At 42.2% G+C, this 23219-nt stretch overlaps 1 protein-coding gene across 3 annotated transcripts in view; it reads right to left on the bottom strand.

The window, feature by feature from the left end:
- Nucleotides 1-23219, bottom strand: part of MECR (mitochondrial trans-2-enoyl-CoA reductase) — a 638102-nt gene that overhangs the window by 325426 nt on the left and 289457 nt on the right. For all 3 annotated transcript variants that reach the window (XM_044085055.1, XM_044085046.1, XM_044085063.1), the window contains exon 4: nucleotides 5996-6139. In XM_044085055.1, coding sequence (XP_043940990.1) covers nucleotides 5996-6139 — 144 coding nt within the window. The remainder of the gene's footprint in view (nucleotides 1-5995; nucleotides 6140-23219) is intronic.

Below are 23219 nucleotides of genomic sequence, written 5' to 3' on the forward strand. Positions count from 1 at the left end.
CAAACTGCTGCAGGTCATGTCTAATGAGATTTTTGATATCACACTTTATAAGGTAATTTCTTTATTTCATGACTTTGCAGATGAGATTTGTCACACTGATGGGTTTATAATTCCTGTGGTCAGAAGCACGGCATCCCTTGAGGAGTGGCATCACCACTGTGGTGTACTTAACTTCAGGAACAAAACATGTACCGCATCACAGGATATAGTCTAAGAAGTGGCTTTGCCAGGGCATGCTTATTACTATTTATTAAATAGCCAGTTAAATTTGCAGGCCCTGTGGAAAAATATTTTTGGCCTTAGAAAGCAATTTCAGTTCCTGTTCTTTTATGATAATGGTGGGGAGGTGAAGACATTCAGGGATACATGGACTTTGGAAAGAAGTCTCTGGGCTCAAATTTTCCAATATACTGGGAAAAAATCAGTGCTACTTCAATTGGGTCTGTATAGGTGATGCCATTTTTTAATTTCAAAGCATGTTAGGTGTAATTCCTTATTTTCTTAACATAGCTTAAGGAGGATTTATAATTGTCATTTGCTTCAGATGCTAACCTACATTCATTGGCTGCTTTAGTAAACCCAATAGTATTTTTAGTGTTTTTCAAGTTTTTAGTAATAGTTCTGATACTATTCTTGATATGAGGGCTTTGGATCGCTGCATTATTTAAAGAGCTTTTCTTTCTTTTAGTGTAAAGTTTATTTATGCTGGAGGAATGCTTGGAGAAATGCTTAAGTATTTTTTTAATTCCTCATTATACGTCATTTTGGTTGGGACTGCCAGCTCCATACGTTTGTCTACGTGGGTGTAAAATTCTGTTGTGAAGCTACCTGCAGTGTTATAGTCAGAGCTAACGCTGTCATGAATGAATACTGAAACCTCATCATATAATTTGATGAGGTCAGTACATTTGAAATTCTTGAATTCTAAGACATTACATACAGGAGCTTGGGAAGTTTTGAAGGTGAAAGTTACTAGTTTATGGTCAGACTTAATGGAGGCATGGGAATACTGGATTAACACAATATTTCTATAAGGTCCAGATCAAGAATATTATGTGGTCTAGTGAGTTTGTTAATTAACTTATCCAGGTAACTTTTGTCTATTAAATTTAAAAACTTATGGGCATATCCAACAATGAGGATACAGGTGCTCCAGTTGATTGGTGTAGTTGAAGTTTCACAATATAATGGAATTCTTGTTTATAGGGAGTTTATCACATACATTTAGAAATCTTACATAATTACAAGGGACACATAAGGTCTACTTTAACAGGCATAAACTGATAGTTTGTCTGTTTAGGTTGATCTGGAGTTTTATTAGTTCTGTTTGTGGGTCTCTGGGAATCTGCATGGAGATCATCTAGTCCATAACAAATATGGTGGCAGCACCACAGTTACCACTGGGTCTGAAGACATAGTAGAAGTAAAACCCAGGTATGTGCAGACTGCTTTCTTTACATTTAAACCATGCCTCAGTAATTATATACAAAAGGATGTGATCTTAATGCAGGAGATCCTCGAGCAGGCAATTTGGTGGTTCAGGCTTCTGGCTCCAAGCAGAAACCACCTTAATGTGATCCAGTTTTGGGATTAATATATTTATGCTGGAATGTCCATTAGCTAGAGTCTGCCTAAAAAAAGATACTATGGGGCAGCAAAGGGTTTGGCTATCATGTGGAAGCCTTGGAAAGAGAGGTGCAGGCCAGGCGCTTTTCTCCCTGGGCCTCCTCTGAAAATAGGCATATACCCAATCAGACTTTCCTGGTAACCAAATGTGAATAAATAAATCAATATCTTGAAAAGCAAGTTAAACTGTCAAGCAACTTATTCCATGCTGTTACAAACTGGATCCCCTTGGGATGACACCAATTATTTAACAAATTGTTGAATCAAGTATCTTTTCTTTGCACAAAATCATCATTCTTGGAGAAGAATGAAGACAATCTGGTGAAGAAGATTTGGGACAGACAGGAAGAAGGCAACAGGAATCAAGGGTGCCCAGAAAAGAGGTGGATGAACTGTGTGACAGAAGACCAGCAACAGTCAGGCATAAGTATCAAAGAAGGTATAAGAGTGGCACTGAATAGAGAGAGAAGGTGACAGTTGGCACGGCACCCCGACCCACATAGAAAATGGGAAAAAAGGGATTGATGATGATGATCCTTGGAGAAGGAACGATTTTCACTTAGAAACAGTGTCTTGCTTGCATTTGTCACATGATGGAGAGTCCAGTCATGTCTCTCTGCATATCCCTCAGGGTTTTGCATTCATAGTCATGCACTCCCACAAGACCACTATCATGTCACAGTCATATTTGTCTGGTAAAAGGTTCTTTAGAGCACTTGTAATATCAGAGATCCTTGCATCTGGAAAGCAACTTACTGTTAGCATATCGTTTTCCAGTCTAGTGAGGAGAGAATCTCTGTGCCTAGATACAGTCACCTATTACTAAAACACTTTTATTAGTACAATGGTTTGGAGTAACAGATTTAAAGTAATCTGACTCTTGGTGACTATTTGCTATAGGTGTGCATAAGAGATGAAGTGATGGATTTATGCTGAAACCTAGTTTTCCTAGATCTAGAAGACTTGGTTTTATAATCATACACTTGTCCATGTGTGTGTGGCAGTATAAACTGCACAAACACACACACACACACACACACACACACACACACACACACACACACACACACATACAATTTACATACAGGATTATGACCAGTTTTTATTTTTATCTTAACTATCTTGCTATGGGTTTGAATCATGCATGTCAAAAATTCACCTCGAAGCTGAAGCTAGCAATCTAACCTCTTGTTGTCTACAGATGACAGACACAAGCCAGATACAAGCATGGTACCTCACAGGTCAAGGAGAAGCTGGCAGCAAGCAAGAATTACGAGGCTGCTTTGATGGTAGACTTACTTGATACTGGCTATGACCTATGTCTAACTTCTGGCTTCTTAAACTTCTCTCAACACTCTTACACCAACTTGGGATCATTCGAGGGGCAGTCCTATCCATCCTGACTCTGGCATCCTCAGTTGCCTCCATCTCAAGAAAAGTGACTAGGTTCACTAAATTTTCTCCTTCTCTGAGTAGCCAGGCTGAGCTATTGGCACTTGTAACAGTAAACGGCATCAGTCATGACCTGACAGGCTCAAGAACATATTAAAGGTTCCAGTTTTCTGGGCACTGAATAGGAAACTTTCCACGACAAACTTTAAGCAAGATCTGACCTACGGAAGTGGTAGAAAATAATTGAGTGGAACAGTGGAGGGTGCTCTCTCCTGGCCCATCATGGAGTGCACTGGGAAAAAGTAGTCTCATCTGCATGCATGAGAGATACAAATACTCCAAAGCTAGGTACTACAGCAAAAGATATCACAAGAGTAACCCTATTACAAAAGACCTCTAAAGTCTTATGATTACACTGGTTTACTATCAAAATTTCGAACCGCACTCCGTCGACTGTACTATTGAACACGGAAGTTCAAAAATGGGAATGTCGAAGTCAAAAAAACAATCTAGGAATGGGTTTTAACATGGGTTGATGTAGGTGTTCAGTATTATTCCGAACTACAAACATCTCCCCTACCCTGACCCATGTTAAAACCCATTCCTAGATTGTTTTTTTGACTTTGACATTCCCGTTTTCGAACTTCCGTGTTCGACGATAGTACAGTCGACGGAGTGCAGTTCGAAATTTTGATAGTAAACCGATTACACTCTATGTCAAAGTTACGCAATATGCCTTGCTATATCCGGTTCCATCTTAAGCTTCACCTCTGTCATTTATACAGTGATTAAACTTCTGTTTGAGTCCTATTCTACAGGTCTAAACAAAGCAGTTTATAATGTTCAGCTTGTGTGCCTTCTTCCATTTTGTCTGCCTCATCTTTAGTTTCTGCCACTACAATTTTGTTGCGATACATGATTGCTACTGCAGATCCTGTGTCTGCCAGACACTACTTATTCAGCTGCATATTCTTGCAATATGGCCTTTTTTATTACATAGACAGCAGTCTATGTTTAAACCAATCAATATCAGACTTGTATAAGAATATGACACAAAACAAGCTTGCTTTTTAGGAGAGGTAAAACTTTGTAAAAAACACACTCACCCACATCTTGCTGTGACAGTCATTTCTATTGACAATGAAATGCTTAGTATGTAACCAAGGTTTGTAACCTTGTCCTTAAAGAGTAGTAATGTTAGCACATATAATAACCACATCAGTGAGTTCATAAAGAGCTTGTGTACCATAGGGTTTCATTTTAGGTCCATCATTGCTTACCATCTTCATAAGCGATCTGTACATGGCAACTGGAAACATCACCATCATATAATGTACTGATGATTTTGCAATGGTAGTCTCAGCACCTTCCCTAAAGGAACTCCAGAAGCCAAACCAGACTCTAGACAGTGCTCCTGAAACACCCCTGGAAAAGGATACTTGTGTTCAGAGGACTTACCCAGTTAACAAATATATATAATAAAATAACAGTGAAAATGAAAAAAAATGTCTAGAATAATGGTTAATTGAATCACTGTTACTACTACAGGTTAAAAAAATGATCCTCTAACACAAATCAGAAATGTAATTCTGAATGCAGTATAAAACTTTTAAGCAAAACTCCCATAGAATATGTATCTCATATCAAGTCACTTGGAGTGACTGAAAAAAATGAAATTTTGACCAACACTGACTATATAGTAGAAAAACTAATCAAAAATTTGGAACGCTATGCAAAGTGAAAAAGAAATCTTACAGAATCAGTGATATTTTCAACAGTACAGACACCTTTTCTTTCATCTCTATATTGTGTGCTTCTAAGTTTTCAGTGACAAAAATACTCCTAAACAAACTAGAATATAGTTATACCAATGTAAGTCTGCTGCAAACTGTCTTAACAAAACTCACCACTACATGCATTAAACAAAACATGCTGTTTAGAATTTTCAAATACTGTAGCACTGAAACAGCTAAAAGGTAATACACAATATCCTATACAAACCAGAGAGATGTCCAACAATTAGCAACGTTGTACAAAAACATAATCCTTCAAAACTGCTTAGACCACATAAACAAAATCAGTTACTCATAGTAAAACCAAACTACCATTAAGGTGATTCTCTATACTCCTATCTGTGGTTAAACTGGAATTGTATCCCAAAAGAAATATACACAGACTCAAACATTGAAGCATACGGAAACTTTAAAGAAACACCTTCCTAGGTTGCAAACACCTTCTCTACTAAAAACAAAATCGGTTTTAGTTTACTTACCTTCATTTTTGTAGCCTAATACAACTTTCTGTCTCCTTTAATGCCACCTTCAGTCTTGCACAAGTACTAACCTACTTTTTCTATAAAATGTACCTAGATATTGCCCTATATACTTCTTAGCTAACCTAAATACCACAACGGTAATTTGCTGTATTACAAGCTTCTGAAATTGAAAACTCAAAATATCCATTTTTGAAAGAGCAGTGTAAGTTCTTCCTTACAAACTGTACACAATGTACAATTGTCTTAAGATATAGCATGGTAAAGTAAAACTGCATTAGGACAATGCTAGTTATTAATGTAATGTTTACTCATATACTGTATTGTACTTGTTCCATATTCCTGTGTAATTAACTACTGTTGTGGCATATGTTTTTACAGTATTATGTATGTGCATTTTATCACATTTACATGGTGCCCCGGGCCTCTGCTGAAAAATGGCTTTTAGCTCCACCAGACAGGCCTAATAATCAAATAGCAATCAATTTATCAATAAATAAATAGATAATTAAATAAATACCTTAAACATTGCAGTTCAGAAATGCTAGTATGTAAGTATCTAGTAATGGAAAAATACTGCCATGTTTACAACTAAAGTTATGCAGTCTCTTACTTTGCTGTTTTTGTCATTACCCTGGCTCTTGAGGAAATTGTTTTCACTCCTTATACAATTGTAAAACCAGTCAGTAAAAGTTTATCACATACCAGGTTGTAATGTCTCAAAATCATGCAACATTCGGTAAGCTGTAAAAGGGTTAACACTCAGGGTGGCAGCACAAACAAGTGGGATGTCATGCGGAACTTTAGTCAGTGTCTTCTCATTGTACACAGCTTCTGTCCTCCATGTCCCTAGTAAAAAAACAATACAGGTAAGATCAGTTACAAAGTCACAAAATGATGGAGTTAAGATTAAATTAAATGGGAACAGCTCAGAACTCCTGCAAAGAAACAAGTGCAACAGCAAAAAGTTTTGTGACCATCTACTGCATACATTTTATTTAACACAAAATTTATGTGACAAAAAACATTTTAGGGATGTCAAAATTAACACACATGGGGAAAAAACAACATGGAAGATAATATATATACGTTGCAACATGTCAAGAGGCCCAGTGTGGAACACAGGCCACTATAATGTGTGATAAGCAGTCAAAATGTGAAACACTCTCTTTTCACACTAAGCTAGAAGCATGCCAATTTCTTGATTCAAGGGTGAAATAGTCTTTCAACCAAATATATTTTTCCTCTGATTTCAGTAGAACATACTGTGTATTATTTTGCTACCATATTCCTCAGTTAAGACAAAAAATAAGTAAAAAATAAGTACTCATCAACAAGATGTCATTCACCAATGCATTATGACATCTCCATCTCTCCATACAGTGTCACTGTAAACAGCTACCTGGCAGTGGCCTGTCTGTCTGTATATCCTCAGTCCTCAGTTCCAGAAGAATCATCTGACAATACTAAGGCACTGAATATTATTTTACATAAAGCAATAGTCGACAAACTGAAATATTAATTGCAAATCCATATGTAATATAATGGGTAAGACATGGGTAAAGCAACAGCACATAAACATTCAGGGGGTACCAGTGTGGTCACACAGGGTCTATACAGGGGTCATCATTGGTATAGTTTCTTGCCTGAAAAGGGAAGATGAAAAGGAAGTTAATGAAGAGAGATCTTGGTTGCTGTGAGCCAGAAGGATGGAACAGGGTAGGTAGAGAAGGTGGAGGTCAGGGAGGAAGAGCTATAGGTGTGGAGAAGACAGCAGAGAGGGAAGGAAAGGCAGTAGGTTAAAAAGACAGGACAGCAGAGAAGGAAGGAAGGAAGGGCAGTAGGTTATAAGAGAGGAGAGCAGAGAGGGAAGGAAGGGCAGTAGGTTATAAGAGAGTACAGCAGAGAGGGAAGGAAAGGCAGTAGGTTAAAAAGACAGGACAGCGGAGAAGGAAGGAAGGGCAGTAGGTTATAAGAGAGTACAGCAGAGAGGGAAGGAAAGGCAGTAGGTTAAAAAGACAGGACAGCAGAGAAGGAAGGAAGGGCAGTAGGTTATAAGAGAGGACAGCAGAGAGGGAAGGAAGGGCAGTAGGTTATAAGAGAGGACAGCAGAAAGGGAAGGAAAGGCAGTAGGTTATAAGAGAGGACAGCAGAGAGGGAAGGAAAGGCAGTAGGTTAAAAAGACAGGACAGCAGAGAAGGAAGGAAGGGCAGTAGGTTATAAGAGAGGAGAGCAGAGAGGGAAGGAAGAGCAGTAGGTTATAAGAGAGGACAGCAGAAAGGGAAGGAAAGGCAGTATGTTATAACAGAGGACAGCAGAGAGGGAAGGAAAGGCAGTAGGTTATAAGAGAGGACAGCAGAGAGGGAAGGAAGGGCAGTAGGTTAAAAAGAGAGGACAGCAGATAGGGAAGTAAAGGCAGTAGGTTATAAGAGAGGAGAGCAGAGAGGGAAGGAAGGGCAGTAGGTTATAAGAGAGGACAGCAGAGAGGGAAGGAAAGGCAGTAGGTTACAAGAGAGGACAGCAGAGAGGGAAGGAAGGGTAGTAGGTTATAAGAGAGGACAGCAGAGAGGGAAGGAAAGGCAGTAGGTTATAAAAGAGGACAGCAGAGAGGGAAAGAAAGGCAGTAGGTTATAAGAGAGGACAGCAGAAAGGGAAGGAAAGGCAGTAGGAGGAAAATAAAAGTTAGAAGAAAGCCAGGTTATACAATCATGCACAATTCCACGAATTCCATTACTCTTAGATACAGAGAGCAGACATGGATGGCAGTTGTAGAATAATGAATGCACCAGCGGTGAAATTGAAATCCAAATACAAAATGTGCAGGCTACATTCACATGCATGACTATTTTCTCCTATGGAATACTATACAATAAGCTGTGTTTTGTATGCTCCAAAGTTTAAATTGTACGCAGATGACAAAGTGCGCAAATCACTTTTTCAATTACATATAGCTTTCACCTAAACAATATGCCAAAGTTATATTTGTAAACAATTGACAAAGCCTGCAAATGGCATTCTCAGATGTGTATATCTTTCACCTATATAATACAATAACCAGAGGTAGAGAGACTGAGGAGCTGAGGTTGCAAGTGTAACTAACAGCAGTAATTTGAAAAGAAATGCACCTGTATTAACTAAAAGACGTTAGCTGTTTACATGGGACTATTAAGAAATACAAGTATAGCAACCACTTAAAAGCATGAATTTGCAGTTTACATGAGACTATCAAGCAATTAAAGTATAGCAACCACTTAAATGCATGAATTTACTGTTTTTAGGAGACTACCAAGCAACAGAAGTGTAGCGACCACCTAGATGCATTAATTAATCTGACTAGGGAAGCAGAGTTGTTGCTATTTAGGATTAACATCAATTCGATATTGAAACAGCACCAATGCTTCAATATAATCTTTCTGCATGTGCAAGAAGCAAAATAGGATAAATTTGCTCTTAGGCTAGTACAAATCTCTCAACTGTCACAAGCATCAGATGAACTGTACCAGCAAATGCCAGCATCAAATAGTAAAGCTTGGAAGTATAAAAAAGCAGTTTTCACATCAGAAGTTGTCCACAGAGTCATACAGTAAACGGGTTTTACTTACGGCATCAAAGATATCCACATACGTCCAGTATTTACAGCACAAATTGCAAGCTAGAGCTGTGTTACATCACCAGAGATGACCAGCTAGAAGGAGAGGCTAGAAAGATGGTGCGAGACACCAGGGGAACTATTTAAATTATACAAGGCATGACAGGAGGGGACAATGAAAGTAAAGAGACGAGAAGAGAGAACAGGGTTTACTTTGAGGTTTTAATCCCCCTGTTAAGTAAAACAGTGCACGGGAAATGCTCTATATTGTAGAAGAGAGAAAAAAGTGGCAAAGAAAACAGTCAGTTAAAGCAGCTATGGCAGGGAAAGTTGCAGCTAAAACAATACAGTAACTGCTGGATAACAGGAAGTGAGAAGATAAGTGAGAGAAGTTAAGGGTGGAGGAGAGCCGAGTGGGTACTGGGACTGATTATACTGATGTTATCATGGCTAGTAGTAAAAATAAGGAACAAATAAAGAATATGTAAAGAGTTAGACGGAGAGGAGGGAAAGCAAGAAAGGTAGGGTTGGGTCCAGTGGTGTGCCCTAGCAGTGATTTAATACAGGCAAAGTTGGCATACAGGTTAAGCAAGGTTACATACATTCACAAGATGGCTGCTTTGAGTGGTAAATATAGATGTCAGTTAGACTTGAGTAGGCAGATTATCTCTGTAGTCTGTGCAGGGGGTGGGAGGGGAGTCTGCACCATTGGTATAGTTTTACAGCATCAAAGGTATCCACCTATGTCCACTATTTACAGTAGAAATTGCAAGCTACAGCTATGTTACACCACCGCAGCTGACCAGCTAGAAGGAGAAAGTACAGTTGTGTACACTTACCATAAATGCAGATGTTCGAGTCTATTCACTGTTGCAGTCATTACATTTGGGTAATCTGCTGGCAGGTTGCCCTCAGTCGGCCTGAATAACAAAGTCTTGGGTCCTGCGTCAGTTGCTGTCTCCTCTTCCATGACGTCAGGTCGTCAGGGGTATAAAACATGCAGCCGACGCCATTTTCTTCAGTTTTTCTTGCCCCAGATGGGGAGCAAAAAAAAAAAAAAAAAATTATATATATATATATATATATATATATATATATATATATATATATATATATATATATATATATATATATAAATAAACAGCAATATATATGAAATGCACTTTTAGCAACATAAACTTTACCTTCATCTAAAAGCAAATACACCACAAAGGCTTTAGAATATAGTGAAGGAAAGAGAAGTTATAGAAAAGGGGGATGGTGGGTGGGTAACCCAGACAGCAACAGTGAATACACTTGAATATCTACATTTATGGTAAGTGTACACAACTGTACTATGTTCTTCATGTTTGACTATTGCAGTCATTACATTTGGGTAGAATCCCAAAGCTATGGATGGGAGGATGGAACTAAATAGCATTAGGAGCGGCTATAAGGCCCTGCAGAACTGCAGTGTCAAAGCCTGCCCTGGATTTGGAGAAGAGAGGCAAATGATAATGCTCTGTGAAGGTATGAACAGAGCTCCAAGTAGCAGCTTCTAAAATGTCTTTGGTTGGAACTCCTCTGAGAAAGGCTGCTGAGGTAGAGGCAGCCCTGGTGGAATGTGACCCGATTCCCTTGGACACTGGTTTACCATGGTGCAAGTAGCAGAAACGAATGCAGTGGCTTATCCACTTAGAAATAGTCTGCTTTGATATAGCCTTCCCCTCTGACTCTGAAGCAAATGCCACCAGTAGTTGCTCAGATTTTCTTAGAGATTTGGTCCCGTTTAAGTAGGATCCGAGTTGTCTGTGTACGTCCAATGAATGCAGAATCCGCTCCCCCTTGTTCTGCAGATTTGGGTAAAATGTTGGGCAGGTGAATAGTTTGGTTAAGAGTCACACTGCATACCACCTTAGACATAAAGGAAAAATTGGTCCTGAGGGACACCCTGTCCGGGTAAAATGTAATAAAAAGGCTCCACAGCCATGAGAGCCTGTAGTTCTGAAACCCTTCTTGCTGAAGTGATTGCCAAAAGGAAAGCTGTTTTCCAAGACAAAAATTTTATATCTGCAGTAGCTGCTGGTTCAAAAGGAGGCAGGGTGAGTTTTTCCAGCACAAAATTGAGGTCCCATGCAGGTGTTGATGATCTTCTGGGAGGCCTTAATTTTTTGGCCCCTCTAAGATACTGCTTTAGCAGAGGATGAGAAAAGATGGGAGGATCCGTGTTGTAATGAGCCGAGACGGCAGAGGCATGGATTTTTATTGAAGAAAAAGATAGGCCTTGTCAAGCATCTCAGTCAAGTACTGTAAAATCTGAGGGATATTTTGGTTTTGCTGTGTCCGTTCCTTGTGCTTGGTTCCGAGCACAGAATCTCTTCCATTTATCAGCATAAGATTTTCTAGTACTAGGCCTTCTGGCTTACAAAATGACATCCATCACAGATTTACTGAGAGGTGTTGTTTGAATAATTAAATGATCAGCCATGCCGCAAGGTTCAGAGTTTGGAGCGGAGTGTGCAGAATTTGATTGTTCTGCTGAGACAGTAGATGAGGTTTTTGAGGCAAGTACCAAGGAGGGAGTTGAGACATATTCCTTAGAATTGGGTACCAGTGCTGGCGAGGCCAGTCTGGAGCAATTAGGATCATTTTTGTTTTTTCCTGTCTGACCTTTAGTAAGACCTTGGAGAGAAAAGGCAGAGGGAGAAAGGCATAGACTGATCGTTTTTTCCAACTGAAGGATAGGGCATCCACTTTCCATGCTTGTCTGTGATAAGTCCTTCTGTGACTTTGCCTCTCCCCAAAATTATCAACTGGACAAACAGATCTATGTCTGGGCTCCCCCATTTCTGTGTTACCATGCTGAAGATTTGTGGATCTAGTTTCCACTCGTGCGGGTCCATAAGATTTCTGCTTAGGTCGTCTGCCAGAGTATTTTGTTTTCCTGGCAGGAAATGAGCTTGAAGATACAATGCCATGGCTAGTCTGCAAAGGGAGTAGGAATGTGTACCCCCTTGCTTGTTTATGTACCACATAACCGTGGTGTTGTCTGTCTTTATCAGTAGTTGTCCTGGATGAAGTAAGTCCTTGAAGGCTGTCAGAGCATTCTGAACAGCTAGCATCTCTTTCTGGTTGATATGCAGATGCATTTGTTTTGGGCTCCATATGCCTTGAATGCATCTCCCCGCCAGGTGGTCCCCCCCAAACCTAGTCTGATGCGCCTGTAGTTAGGGTTTGGGTGGAAGGGGGTAGAGTGAATGACAGTCCCTTGTTTTGGTGACATGCCTCTGCCCACCAAAGAAACTCCTGTTGTAGGCAGGGAATGAGAGGAATCATTGTTTCCAGGCTGTGACAATGTTGACTCCATAAACTTTTTAGGTACCATTGAAGTTTCCTCATATGCAGTCTTGCATATGGAATTAGTAGAATGCAGGATGCCATGAACCCCAAAGCCTGCAGAATTTGTCTTGCAAACTGGGTTTTTGTTGCCATCTGTTTGAAGTACGTTGTCAGTTGCCTTTGTTTGTCTGGTGTAAGGTAAGCCATCTGGGCAGTTGTATTCAAGCTTGCACCCAGGAATGTAATTATCTGAGAGGGTACCAGTTGTGATTTCTTTTCATTTATTGCGTACCCTAGGCATGTTAGAAGCCTTTTTACAAACGCCAGATGTTGAAGGAGAATGTCCTTGTTCTCTGCTTGAATGAGACAATTGTCCAGGTAAGATAAATTTTTATGCTTCTTTGTCTGCAAAATGCAATTACTGGTGCCAGGCACTTTGTAAAGACCCTGGGCCCAGTAGATAAGCCAAAGGGCAGTGCAGAGAATTGGTAATGCAAAAAAACCTGCCTTGAAACAGAGGTATCTTCTGCACGATTCCCTTATTGGGATATGCAGGTATGCCTCTTTTAAGTCTAGAGTCACTAACCAAACGTTCCTGCCCAGCATAGGCAGTAGCTATTGTAAAGTCAGCATTTTGAATTTTGGAATGTCCAGGAACATGTTCAAAATCGTTAAGTCCAATATTGGCCACCAGGCATCGTCTTTTCTGGGTACCAAGAACAGTCTTGAATAAAAACCTTGTCCTTTTTCCTGTTCTGGCACTGGTCGAATAGCCCCCACATCCATGCGGGACGTAACTTGTTTCTGAGACTTTGCCCATTGATTTTGTGGCAGATCTGGCCAACCGTTTGGAATTGGCAAAGTATGGAAATGAAATCTGTACCCCTGGGATACTATGTTTAATATCCACATGTCCTGGGTAATTAACTGCCAATTTTGAGCATGAAGTGCTAGTTTTCCCCCCAAGGGGGTTGCCAAAAGATAAGTGCTTGGTGAAGGTAGAAGGAAGTCATTGAGACTGCTTACTGTAGGGTTGTGCTTTGTTTCCTCCAGATTTGGAGGTGGAGGCACCCCATTGCTTTGATCTGTAAGAACCCTGTGGTTGGTATCTAGAGCCTTTTGAGCATCTGGATTTGCCTTGAGAGGCTCTGTTGGATACAGGAAAGGACCAATTTTTAGTAGGCCTTTGTCTACTGAACCTGGGTGGCTGCACTTGTAAGAAATCTTTTACAGTTTGCATAGATTTAGCTTTGTCTTCCATTTTCTTTAAAACCTCTTCTGCCTTATTACCAAACAGAGTATCATGCTGTAAAGGGGCATCCAACAATTTAGCTTTAACATGATCAGATTTTGCTCCTTGAGCCAGGCATGCCTTCTAATCATAGATCCAGTAACTGCGGCCCTGCAAGAGGCCTCCAAGGAATCAAAACCACATTGCAAAGTATGCTTTCCAACCTGTTCTGCTGCATGCAATAATTCCTGTAATTCTTTATTTTCCACACAATCAGAAATCAACATAATTTTCTGTTTCAATAAGCCCATAACATGCTGTTGATATTTAAGCATATGAAAAGTACAGTTGTGTACACTTAACATAAATGTAGATGTTTGAGTGTATTCACTGTTGCAGTCATTACATTTGGGTAATCTGCTGGCAGGTTGCCCTCAGTCGGCCTGAAGTCCAAAATCTTGGGTCCTGCATTGGTTGCTGTCTCCTCTTCCATGATGTCAGGTCGTCAGGGGTATAAAACAAGCAGCCAACGCCATTTTCTTTAGTTTTTCTTGCCCCAGATGTCAGGTGCCCCCAAATAGGTAGCAAAAATATATATGTATAAAAACTATATGCATGCATCGGTATAAACTTTACCTTTATCTGCAAGCAAATACACCACATAGGTTGTAGAAGATAGAGAAGGAAAGATAAACTCCAGAATGAAAGGGGGATGGCGGGTGGGTAACCTGAACTGCAACAGTGAACACACTCTAACATCTACATTTATGGTAAGTGTACACAACTGTACTATGTTCTTCGTGTTTCACTGTTGCAGTCATTACATTTGGGTAGAATCCCAAAGCTATGGTTGGGAGGCTGGAGCTAAACAGCATTAGGTGCGGCTATATGGCCCTGCAGAACTGATGTGGCAAAGCCTGCCCTGGACTTAGAGTAGACAGGCAAATGATAATGCTTTGTAAAAGTGTGAACAGAACTCTAAGTAGCAGCCTCTAGAGTCTAGAATGTCTTTAATTGGTACTCCTCTGAGAAAGGCTGCTTAAGTAGCTGCAGCTCTGGTGGAATGAGACCTAATGCCCTTGGGCACAGGTTTACCATGGTGTAAGTAGCAGAAACGAATGCAGTGGCTTATCCACTTTGGAATAGTCTGCTTTGAAATAGCCTTTCCTTCTGATCTTGCAGCATATGTCACTAGTAATTGCCCAGTTTTTCTTAGAGCTTTAGTTCTGCTCAAGTAGAATCTTAGCTGTGTATGTCCAAGGAATGCAGAATCCTCTCCCCCTTGTTCTGCAGATTTGGATAAAAGGTTGGCAGCTGAATAGTTTGGTTAAGAGCCACACTGGAAACCACATTAGGCATAAATGAAGGATTGGTCCTCAGGGACACACTGTCTGGGTAAAAAATGATAAAAGGCTCCACAGTAATGAGGGCCTGTAGCTCTGAGACTCTTCTTGCTGAAGTAATTGCTAGTGGCAGAGCTGTTTTCCATGATAAGAAATTTATATCAGCAGTAGCAGCTGGTTCAAATGGAGGCAGGGTGAGCTTTTCCAACACATAATTAAGGTCCCATGCAGGTATTGGTGATCTTCTAGGAGGCCTTAAATTTTTGGCTCCTCTAAGATACTGTTTAGTAAAGGATGAGAAAAGATTGGTGGCTCTGTATTGTAATGAGCCGAAATGGCAAAGGCATGGAGTTTAATTGATGAGAAAGATAGGCCTTTGTCAAGCATCTCAGTCAAGTATTGTAATATCTGAGGAATATTTGGTTCTGCTGTATCAGTTCCTTGTGCTTGATTCCAAGCACAGAATCTTTTCCATTTATCAGCATAAGATTTTCTAGTACTAGGCCTTCTGGCTTCCAAAATGACATCTATCACAGCTTTACTGACAAGTGTTGTTGATATAGCTACATGATCAGCCATGCTGCCAGGTTCAGTGTCTGGAGTTGATTGTGCAGGATATGATTGTTTTGCTGAGACAGTAGTTGAGGTCGTTGAGGTAAGGTCCAAGCTGGGTATTGAGACAAGTTCCTTAGGAGTGGGTACCAGTATTGGCGGGGCCAGTCCGGGGCAATTAGTATCATCTTTGGTTTCTCGTGTCTGACTTTTAGGAGGACCTTGGGAAGAAGAGGGAAAGGCGTAAGCTGATAGGTTTTTCCAACTGAAGGATAGGGTGTCCACTTTCCACGCTTGACTGTGATAAGTACTTGCGCAGAGTCTTTTCAATTGATAATTCTGAGGAGAGGCAAATAGATCTATGTCTGGGCTCCCCCATTTCTTTGTTACCGTGCTGAAGACTTGTGGATCTAGTTTCCACTCATGAGGATCCATAAGGTTTCTGCTTAAATCGTCTGCCAGAGTATTTTGTTTTCCTGGCAAGAATTGAGCTGGAAGATGTAATTGGTAAGTCAAAGCTGTGTCCCACAGTGCCATGGCTAATCTGCAAAGGGGGTAGGAGTGCTTGCCCCCCTGCTTGTTTATATACCACATGACCGTGGTTTTGTCCATCTTTATCAGTAGTTGTCCTGGATGAAGTAAGTCCTTGAAGGCTGTCAGGGCATTTTGAACAGCTAGCATCTCTTTCTGGTTGATATGTAGATGCATTTGTTTTGGGGTCCATATGCCCCAAATGCATCTTCTCATCATGTGCCCCCCCACTAGGCATAATCTGATGCATCTGTTGTTAAGGCTTGGCTGGCAGGGGGTAGAATGAAGGCCCGTCCCATGTTTTGGTGACATGCCTTTGCCCACCACAGAAACTCCTGTTGTAGGCAGGGAATGAGAGGAATCATTGCTTCCAGACTGTGACAACGTTGACTCCATAAACTTTTTAGGTACCACTGAAGTTTCCTCATATGCAATCTTGCATATGGAATCAGTAGGATGCAGGATGCCATGAAGCCCAAAGTCTGCAGAATATGTCTTGCAGATAACTGGGTTTTTGTTGCCATCAGTTTGAAGTAAACAGTCAGTTGCCTTTGCTTGTCTGGCGTGAGGTAAGCCATCTGGGCAGTTGTATTCAAGCTTGTACCCAGGAATGTTATATTTTGAGAGTGTATCAATTGTGATTTATTTTCGTTTATTGTGTACCCTAGGCATGTTAGAAGCCTTTTCACAAATGCCAGGTGTTGAAGAAGAATGTCCTTGTTCTCAGCTTGAATGAGACAGGCATCCAAGTAAGGATATATTTGTATACTTCTTTGTCTGCAAAATGCAATTACTGGTGCCAGGCACTTTGTAAAGACCCTGGGTGCAGTAGATAAGCCAAAGGGCAGTGCAGAGAATTGGTAATGCATCAAGCCAGCCTTGAATCTAAGGTATCTTCTGCACAATTGCCTTAGTGGGACATGCACGTATGCCTCTTTTAGGTCTAATGTCATCAGCCAAGCATTCTTGCCCAGCATGGGCAGAAGCTGCTGCAAAGTCAGCATTCTGAATTTTGGAATGTCCAGGTATGTGGTCAAAATCGATAAATCTAGTATTGGCGACCAGGCCTTGTCCTTTCTGGGTACCAAGAACAGTCTTGAATAAAAACCTTGTCCTTTTTCCTATTCTGGTACTGGCTAAATGGCCCCCATATCCATGAGGGACATAACCTGTTTCTGTGCCTCTGCCCATTGATTTTTTGGCAGATCTGGCCAACTGTTTGCCATTGGCAGAGTATGGAAATGGAATCTGTATCCCTGTGATACTATGTTTAGCACCCACTTGTCCTGGGTTATTAACTGCCAATTTTGGCAAAAAGTGCTAATTTTCCCCTTAAGGATGCTGCCAAAAGATAAGTGCTTGGTGAAAGCAGAGCGAAGTCATTGAGACTGTTTTCTATAGGTTTGCGCTTTATCTCCCCTAGATTTAGAGGTAGAAGTGCCCCATTGCTTTGACCTGTATGAATCTTGTGCCTGGTATCTGGAACCCTTAGGGCGTCTGGATTTGCCCATTTGAGCTCTGTCTGATGCTGGAAAGGACTAATTTTTTGTAGGCCAGTGTCTACTGAATCTTGGTGGCTGCACTTGTAAGAAGTCTTTTACAGTTTGCATAGAGTTAGCTTTGCCTTCCATTTTGTTTAAAACCTCTTCTGCCTTAATACCAAACAGAGTATCATGCTGTAAAGGTGCATCTAGTAATTTAGCTTTAACATGATCAGGCAAATTTTGTTCCTTTAGCCAGGCATGCCTCCTAATCACAGCTCCAGTAACTGTGGCCCTATAGGAGGCCTCTAAGGAATCAAAACTACATTGCAAAGTATACTTTCCAACCTGTTCAGCTGCATGCAACAATTCCTGCAATTCTTTATTTTCTGCACACTCAGAAATCAAGATAATTTTCTGCTTCAGCAATCCCATAACATGTTGTTGATACCTGAGCATATGGAACTGGCAGTTTAAGACCCTAATTGCCAAGGTTGCAGATGTGTAAACCTTTTTCCCCATCTATCCACTTCCCTTGAATCTCTGTCAGAGGGGGTAGGATTTTTTGCTGTTGAGGCCTTAATTCCTTTGGACCCTGTGAAATAGTTTTAGGATCAGCAGCAGGGTTTTTAAATAAAAATTTGTGAGAGTCAGGGACCCTGTAATATCTGTCAGGCTTGCTGGGAGCCGGAGGTAAGGAGTCAGGGGTCAAGCTTGACTCTGAAAACACATCATCCACAATGTCTAAAACAGGGGGTATGGCTAAAGGCCTGTGCTGAGGGAGAAGGAAATCCCTGAGCCTCTTTTTTTGATTCTGAGAAATCATGACTCTCCCAGTGAAAATGCTCCCTCAAAGTATGCAAGGTTTCTCCAAATGAATAATCCTCAGGAGGTGATGCAGATGGTATAGACTCCTCTGCATCAGAATCCTCACAGGGAGGTATAGATAATTCCTGATCAGAAGAGGAATCAGAAGAAATAGAAACCTGATCTGAAGATTCATAATCGGTGTCTTGCCTAGGCCTCTTATCTGGAGGGGGATGGGAACCCCTGATAAGGTAATAAGGTCTTCAGCCATTTTGATCATATGCTTTTTAGGCATAGAGGCCAGTGCACATGGCTCATGTGTCGTTTTTTTTAGTTTTAGAAGTTGCTTTTGTCTTTGGTTTTGCAACTGTCGTCGGTTTGATATAAAAATGTTGAGGCCTGAATACACCCTCAGAAGCTGGTGCCTGCTCAGCGGCTCCGGACCCATCTGAGGGAGATACATCCGTGGGTCCAATACATTGAGTATGTTGCGGCATGCCGAACTCCACATGGGTGTCGGTAGGGGCCTGCGACTCGAAAGTAGTGGGTATCGGGGCTGCAAAAGCACCTCACTGAGTACCGGCAAACCGGCGACTGGCTTAGGAGAAGCTTTGCCGTCGGTTTTGGACCTCGACTGCCTCTCTCTGCCCTTTTCTTTGTGTTTTTTATGTACTCTGGTAGTCAGATTCTTATCAGATGACATTTCTGGGTAGTTAAACCTGTTTCCAAGATATTTTGAGGCAAAAATATACCGATGCTTAATAGTGCGTTTGTTAAATCTAGCACAAAACCGACAGCCAGGCATGTTGTGATCAGGGCCTAGGCAAGGAATACAGTATAAATGGAAATCCTTACGAGGAATTTGCATCCCACAAGTAATAAAATTATTAACTTTTTCTGACATCAGAATGGAGGAAGAAAAAAGTTTCCCCAACGGGGTACTTAGCTTTAGTGAAGACTTTGGTTCTGAAACTCAAACTCGAATATTTCAGGAGTCGGCTGACCGGCACTTGCAAAATGCTTCTGCTTCAGGCACCGCGTGGCACAAAAGACTAAAGAAAATGGCGTTGGCTGCTTGTTTTATACCCATGATAACCTGACGTCATGGAAGAGGAGACAGCAACTGACACAGGACCCAAGACTTTGGAATTCAGGCCGACTGAGGGCAACCTGCCAGCAGATTACCCAAATGTAATGACTGCAACAGTGAAACACGAAGAACATCTGGCAGTTTAAGGCCCTAATTACCAAGGTTGCAGACGTATAAACCTTCTTTCCCCATTTATCCAGCACCCTGGAATCTCTATCAGAGGGGGTAGGATTTTTGGCTGTAGAGGCCTTTACACCTTTGGGACCCTGTGAGATAGTCTCAGGATCAGCAGCAGGATTTTTGAATAGAAATTTGTGTGAGTCAGGAACCCTGTAATATCTTTCTGGCTTACTAGGAGCCGGAGGTAGGGAATCAGGAGCCATGCTTGATTCTGAAAACACATCATCAACAATGTCTAATACAGGAGGTATAGCAAAAGGCTTATGCTGAGGAAGAAGGAAATCCCTAAGCCTCTTTTTTGATTCAGAGAAATCCTGACTCTCCCAATGAAAATGTTCCCTTAAAGTATGCAAGGTTTTTCCAAAAGAATAATCCTCAGGAGGAGATGCAGATGGGATGGTTTCTTCTGCATCTGAATCCTCATAGGGTGGTATAGAGAATTCCTGAACAGAAGAGGAATCAGAAATGGAAACCTGATCTGAATATTCATAGTGTCTTGCCTAGGCCTCTTAGCAGGGGGGGTTGGGAACCCCTGATCAAGGTAATTAAGTCCTCAGCCATTTTGATCATCTGTTTTTTTTAGGCATAGGGGCCTGAGCACATGGCTCATGCTTAGTTTTTTTAGACTTAGAAGATGTTTTTGATCTAGTTTTTGTAGCTGGCATCAGTTTTATATAAAAATGTTGAGGCCTGAAAACACCCTCAGAAGCTGGTGCTTGCTCAGTGGCTCTGGACCCATCCAAGGGAGAGACATCCTCGGGTTCAATGCTCTGAGAATCTCGCGGCATACCGGACTCAGCATGGGTCTCGGTAGAGGCCTGCGACTCAAAAGTAGCAGGTATCAGGGGCTGCGAAAGCACCTCACTGAGTACTGTCGAACCAGCGACTGGCTTAGGAGAAGCTTTGTTGTCAGTTTTGGACCTCGACGGTCTGTCTCTGTCTTTTTCTTTGCGTTTTTTGTGAACTCCGGTAGTCGGATTGCTAACCGTTGACATTTCAGGGTAATTATATCTGGATCCAAAATATTCTGAAGCAAAAACATACCGACGCTTAATAGTGAGTTGATGTCATGGAAGAGGAGACAGCAACCGACGCAGGACCCAAGACTTTGTTATTCAGGCCGACTGAGGGCAACCTGCCAGTAGATTACCCAAATGTAATGACTGCAACAGTGAAACATGAAGAACATGCTAGACATGCAGAACAGTCACAATGCAGAGGCACACAAGATAGCCATGGGACAGACATAGAAAAGACTACAGACACAAGACATACAAAGGAAAGCCATGAGGATTACTGAGCCTGGGGCAGATCGACTCAAACCCAAAGAAACAAGGCATACCGGAGAAAGCCATGGGAAGACATAGACTGAGCTAGACAGACTCAAACCCAAAGAGAAACATGTGAAGTCAAGACTACCAGTGTCATTTATCTTCAATGCGCAGTTAGCTCCTCAGCTTTTCTGATTGCTGCCACTTTTAGTGCCATTAAGAATTTGTTCTTCCTATGTTTCTGCCCTGGCCTCATGAAGAGTCCTGCCACTCCCAAATGTCCTGGTCTCACAACGAGTCTTGAGGCTGCCAACTGTCCTGGCCTCACGACGAGTCCTGAGGCTGCCAACTGTCCTGGCCTCACAACGAGTCCTGAGGCTGCCAACTGTCCTGGCCTCACGACGAGTCCTGAGGCTGCCAACTGTCCTGGCCTCATGACGAGTCCTGAGGCTGCCAACTGTCCTGGCCTCACGACGAGTCCTGAGGCTGCCAACTGTCCTGGCCTCACGACGAGTCCTGAGGATGCAACTGTCCTGGCCTCACAACAAGTCCTGAGGCTGCCAACTCTCTTGGCTTCACGACGAGTCCTGAGGCTGCCAACTGTCCTGGCCTCACGACGAGTCCCGAGGCTGCCAACTGTCCTGGCCTCACGACGAGTCCTGAGGCTGCCAACTGTCCTGGCCTCACGACAAGTCCTGAGACTGCCAACTGTCCTGGCCTCACGAGTCCTGAGGCTCCCAACAGTCCTGGTCTCACGACAAGACCTGAGGCTCCCAACTGTCCTGGCCTCACGACGAGTCCTGAGGTTCCCAACTGTCCTGGCCTCATGACAAGTCCCGAGGCTCCCAACCGTCCTGGCCTCATGACGAGTCCTGAGGCTCCCAACCATCCTGGCCTCACGACGAGTCCTGAGGCTGCCAACTGTCCTGGTCTCACGACGAGTCCTGAGGCTGCCAATTGTCCTAGCCTCACGAAGAGTCCTGAGGCCGCCAACTGTCCTGGCCTCACGACGAGTCCTGAGGCCCCCAACTGTCCTGGCCTCACGATGAGACCTGAGGCCCCCAACTGTCCTGGCCTCATGATGAGACCTGAGGCCCCCAACTGTCCTGGCCTCACAACGAGTCCTGAGGCTGCCAACTGTCCTGGCCTCACGACGAGTCCTGAGGCTGCCAACTGTCCTGGCCTCACGACGAGTCCTGAGGCTGCCAACTGTCCTGGCCTCACGACGAGTCCTGAGGCTGCCAACTGTCCTGGCCTCACGACAAGTCCCGAGGCTGCCAACTGTACTGGCCTCATGACGAGTCCTGAAGCTGCCAACTGTCCTGGCCTCACGACGAGTCCTGAGGCTCCCAACTGTCCTGGCCTCACGACGAGTCCTGAGGCTCCCAACTGTCCTGGTCTCACGACGAGTCCTGAGGCTCTCAACTGTCCTGGCCTCACCAAATTCTGATAGCGGCATCCACCTTGTACTACTTGATCCTTCCTGCATGCTATACAAGCTAGGCTAAGGTGCTACCTGAAATTTACTGCCATACAGCATTATAAAAGTTTACTGGAAATGAAATATGAGCACGTACCTATAGTTTTACTGGGACCTTATGAATTTTCTTCTGGACAAAGTCTTCAATGAGGCTGCCATCTGATAAACCTTGTCCCACTTCATGCTCAGTTGAGAGCACAGTTAAGTCTGAAAGTCTCTCCTGACTCATTGATGAATGTAGGTATGTCTTTATGAGTTTCAATTTAGAAAAGCTGCATTCTGCAGTAGCCACTGTTAACAGGTGCAGTCAAATAAATGTGCAGTGAAACAAGTATTTATACAGAAGTCTTGCAAGTGGATGTGAAAGATGAAATTTAACACAGTCACTGGTGATGATACATTATTAGTCATTCGAGAAATGCTTTTCAGTTAATTTCCAAGGTCAGTCATGAATGTCGCAATGGCCACTTATCCTGTCAGTCAGTTGTTCTTTCAGGGCCTTGCACCATTGGATCAATGTGTCCTGTGCAACTTCACTCATGGCTTTAATATTTTATAAAAATCCAAAGGCCTCAAACTCTGAAAGCTGCTCAAACCGATCAGTAAACGACTGTATTGTTGTGTCCAGCAGCACACTGAAGGACTCTACTCATAGTTTTACCACTGGATTCTGTACAGTTTCATCCACTCCTACAGTCAGAGAAGCACTTTACTTCCCTCTGCCTCTTTACCTGAAATGTGGTGCCAACATCCACTTCTTCTGCTATCTTGGAGGTTTCACCCATGGCACATTGAAATCCTGTCTCTCTGTAATTCTTTAGCAAGTCCATAGTCGATGCCAGTATTTTGGCACATGTAGAAATATCAACCGATGAACTCTGCAGAACTTTGCTTCCACGATTTACCTCTGTCAGCACATCATACCAAACCATTAAACATAAAATGAATTGATATGACATACTGTAAGTTCCGAGCACAGTCCCCTTGCTTGTTGATATGTTGTGGCATCACTTGTACGCAAAGCTTCACGTATCTCCTGTAATGCTTCCACGACTC

This window comes from Protopterus annectens, chromosome 1.part1 (assembly GCF_019279795.1).
Source record: "Protopterus annectens isolate FY-2018-M chromosome 1.part1, PAN1.0, whole genome shotgun sequence".
Classification (NCBI taxonomy): Eukaryota; Metazoa; Chordata; order Ceratodontiformes; family Protopteridae; genus Protopterus; species Protopterus annectens.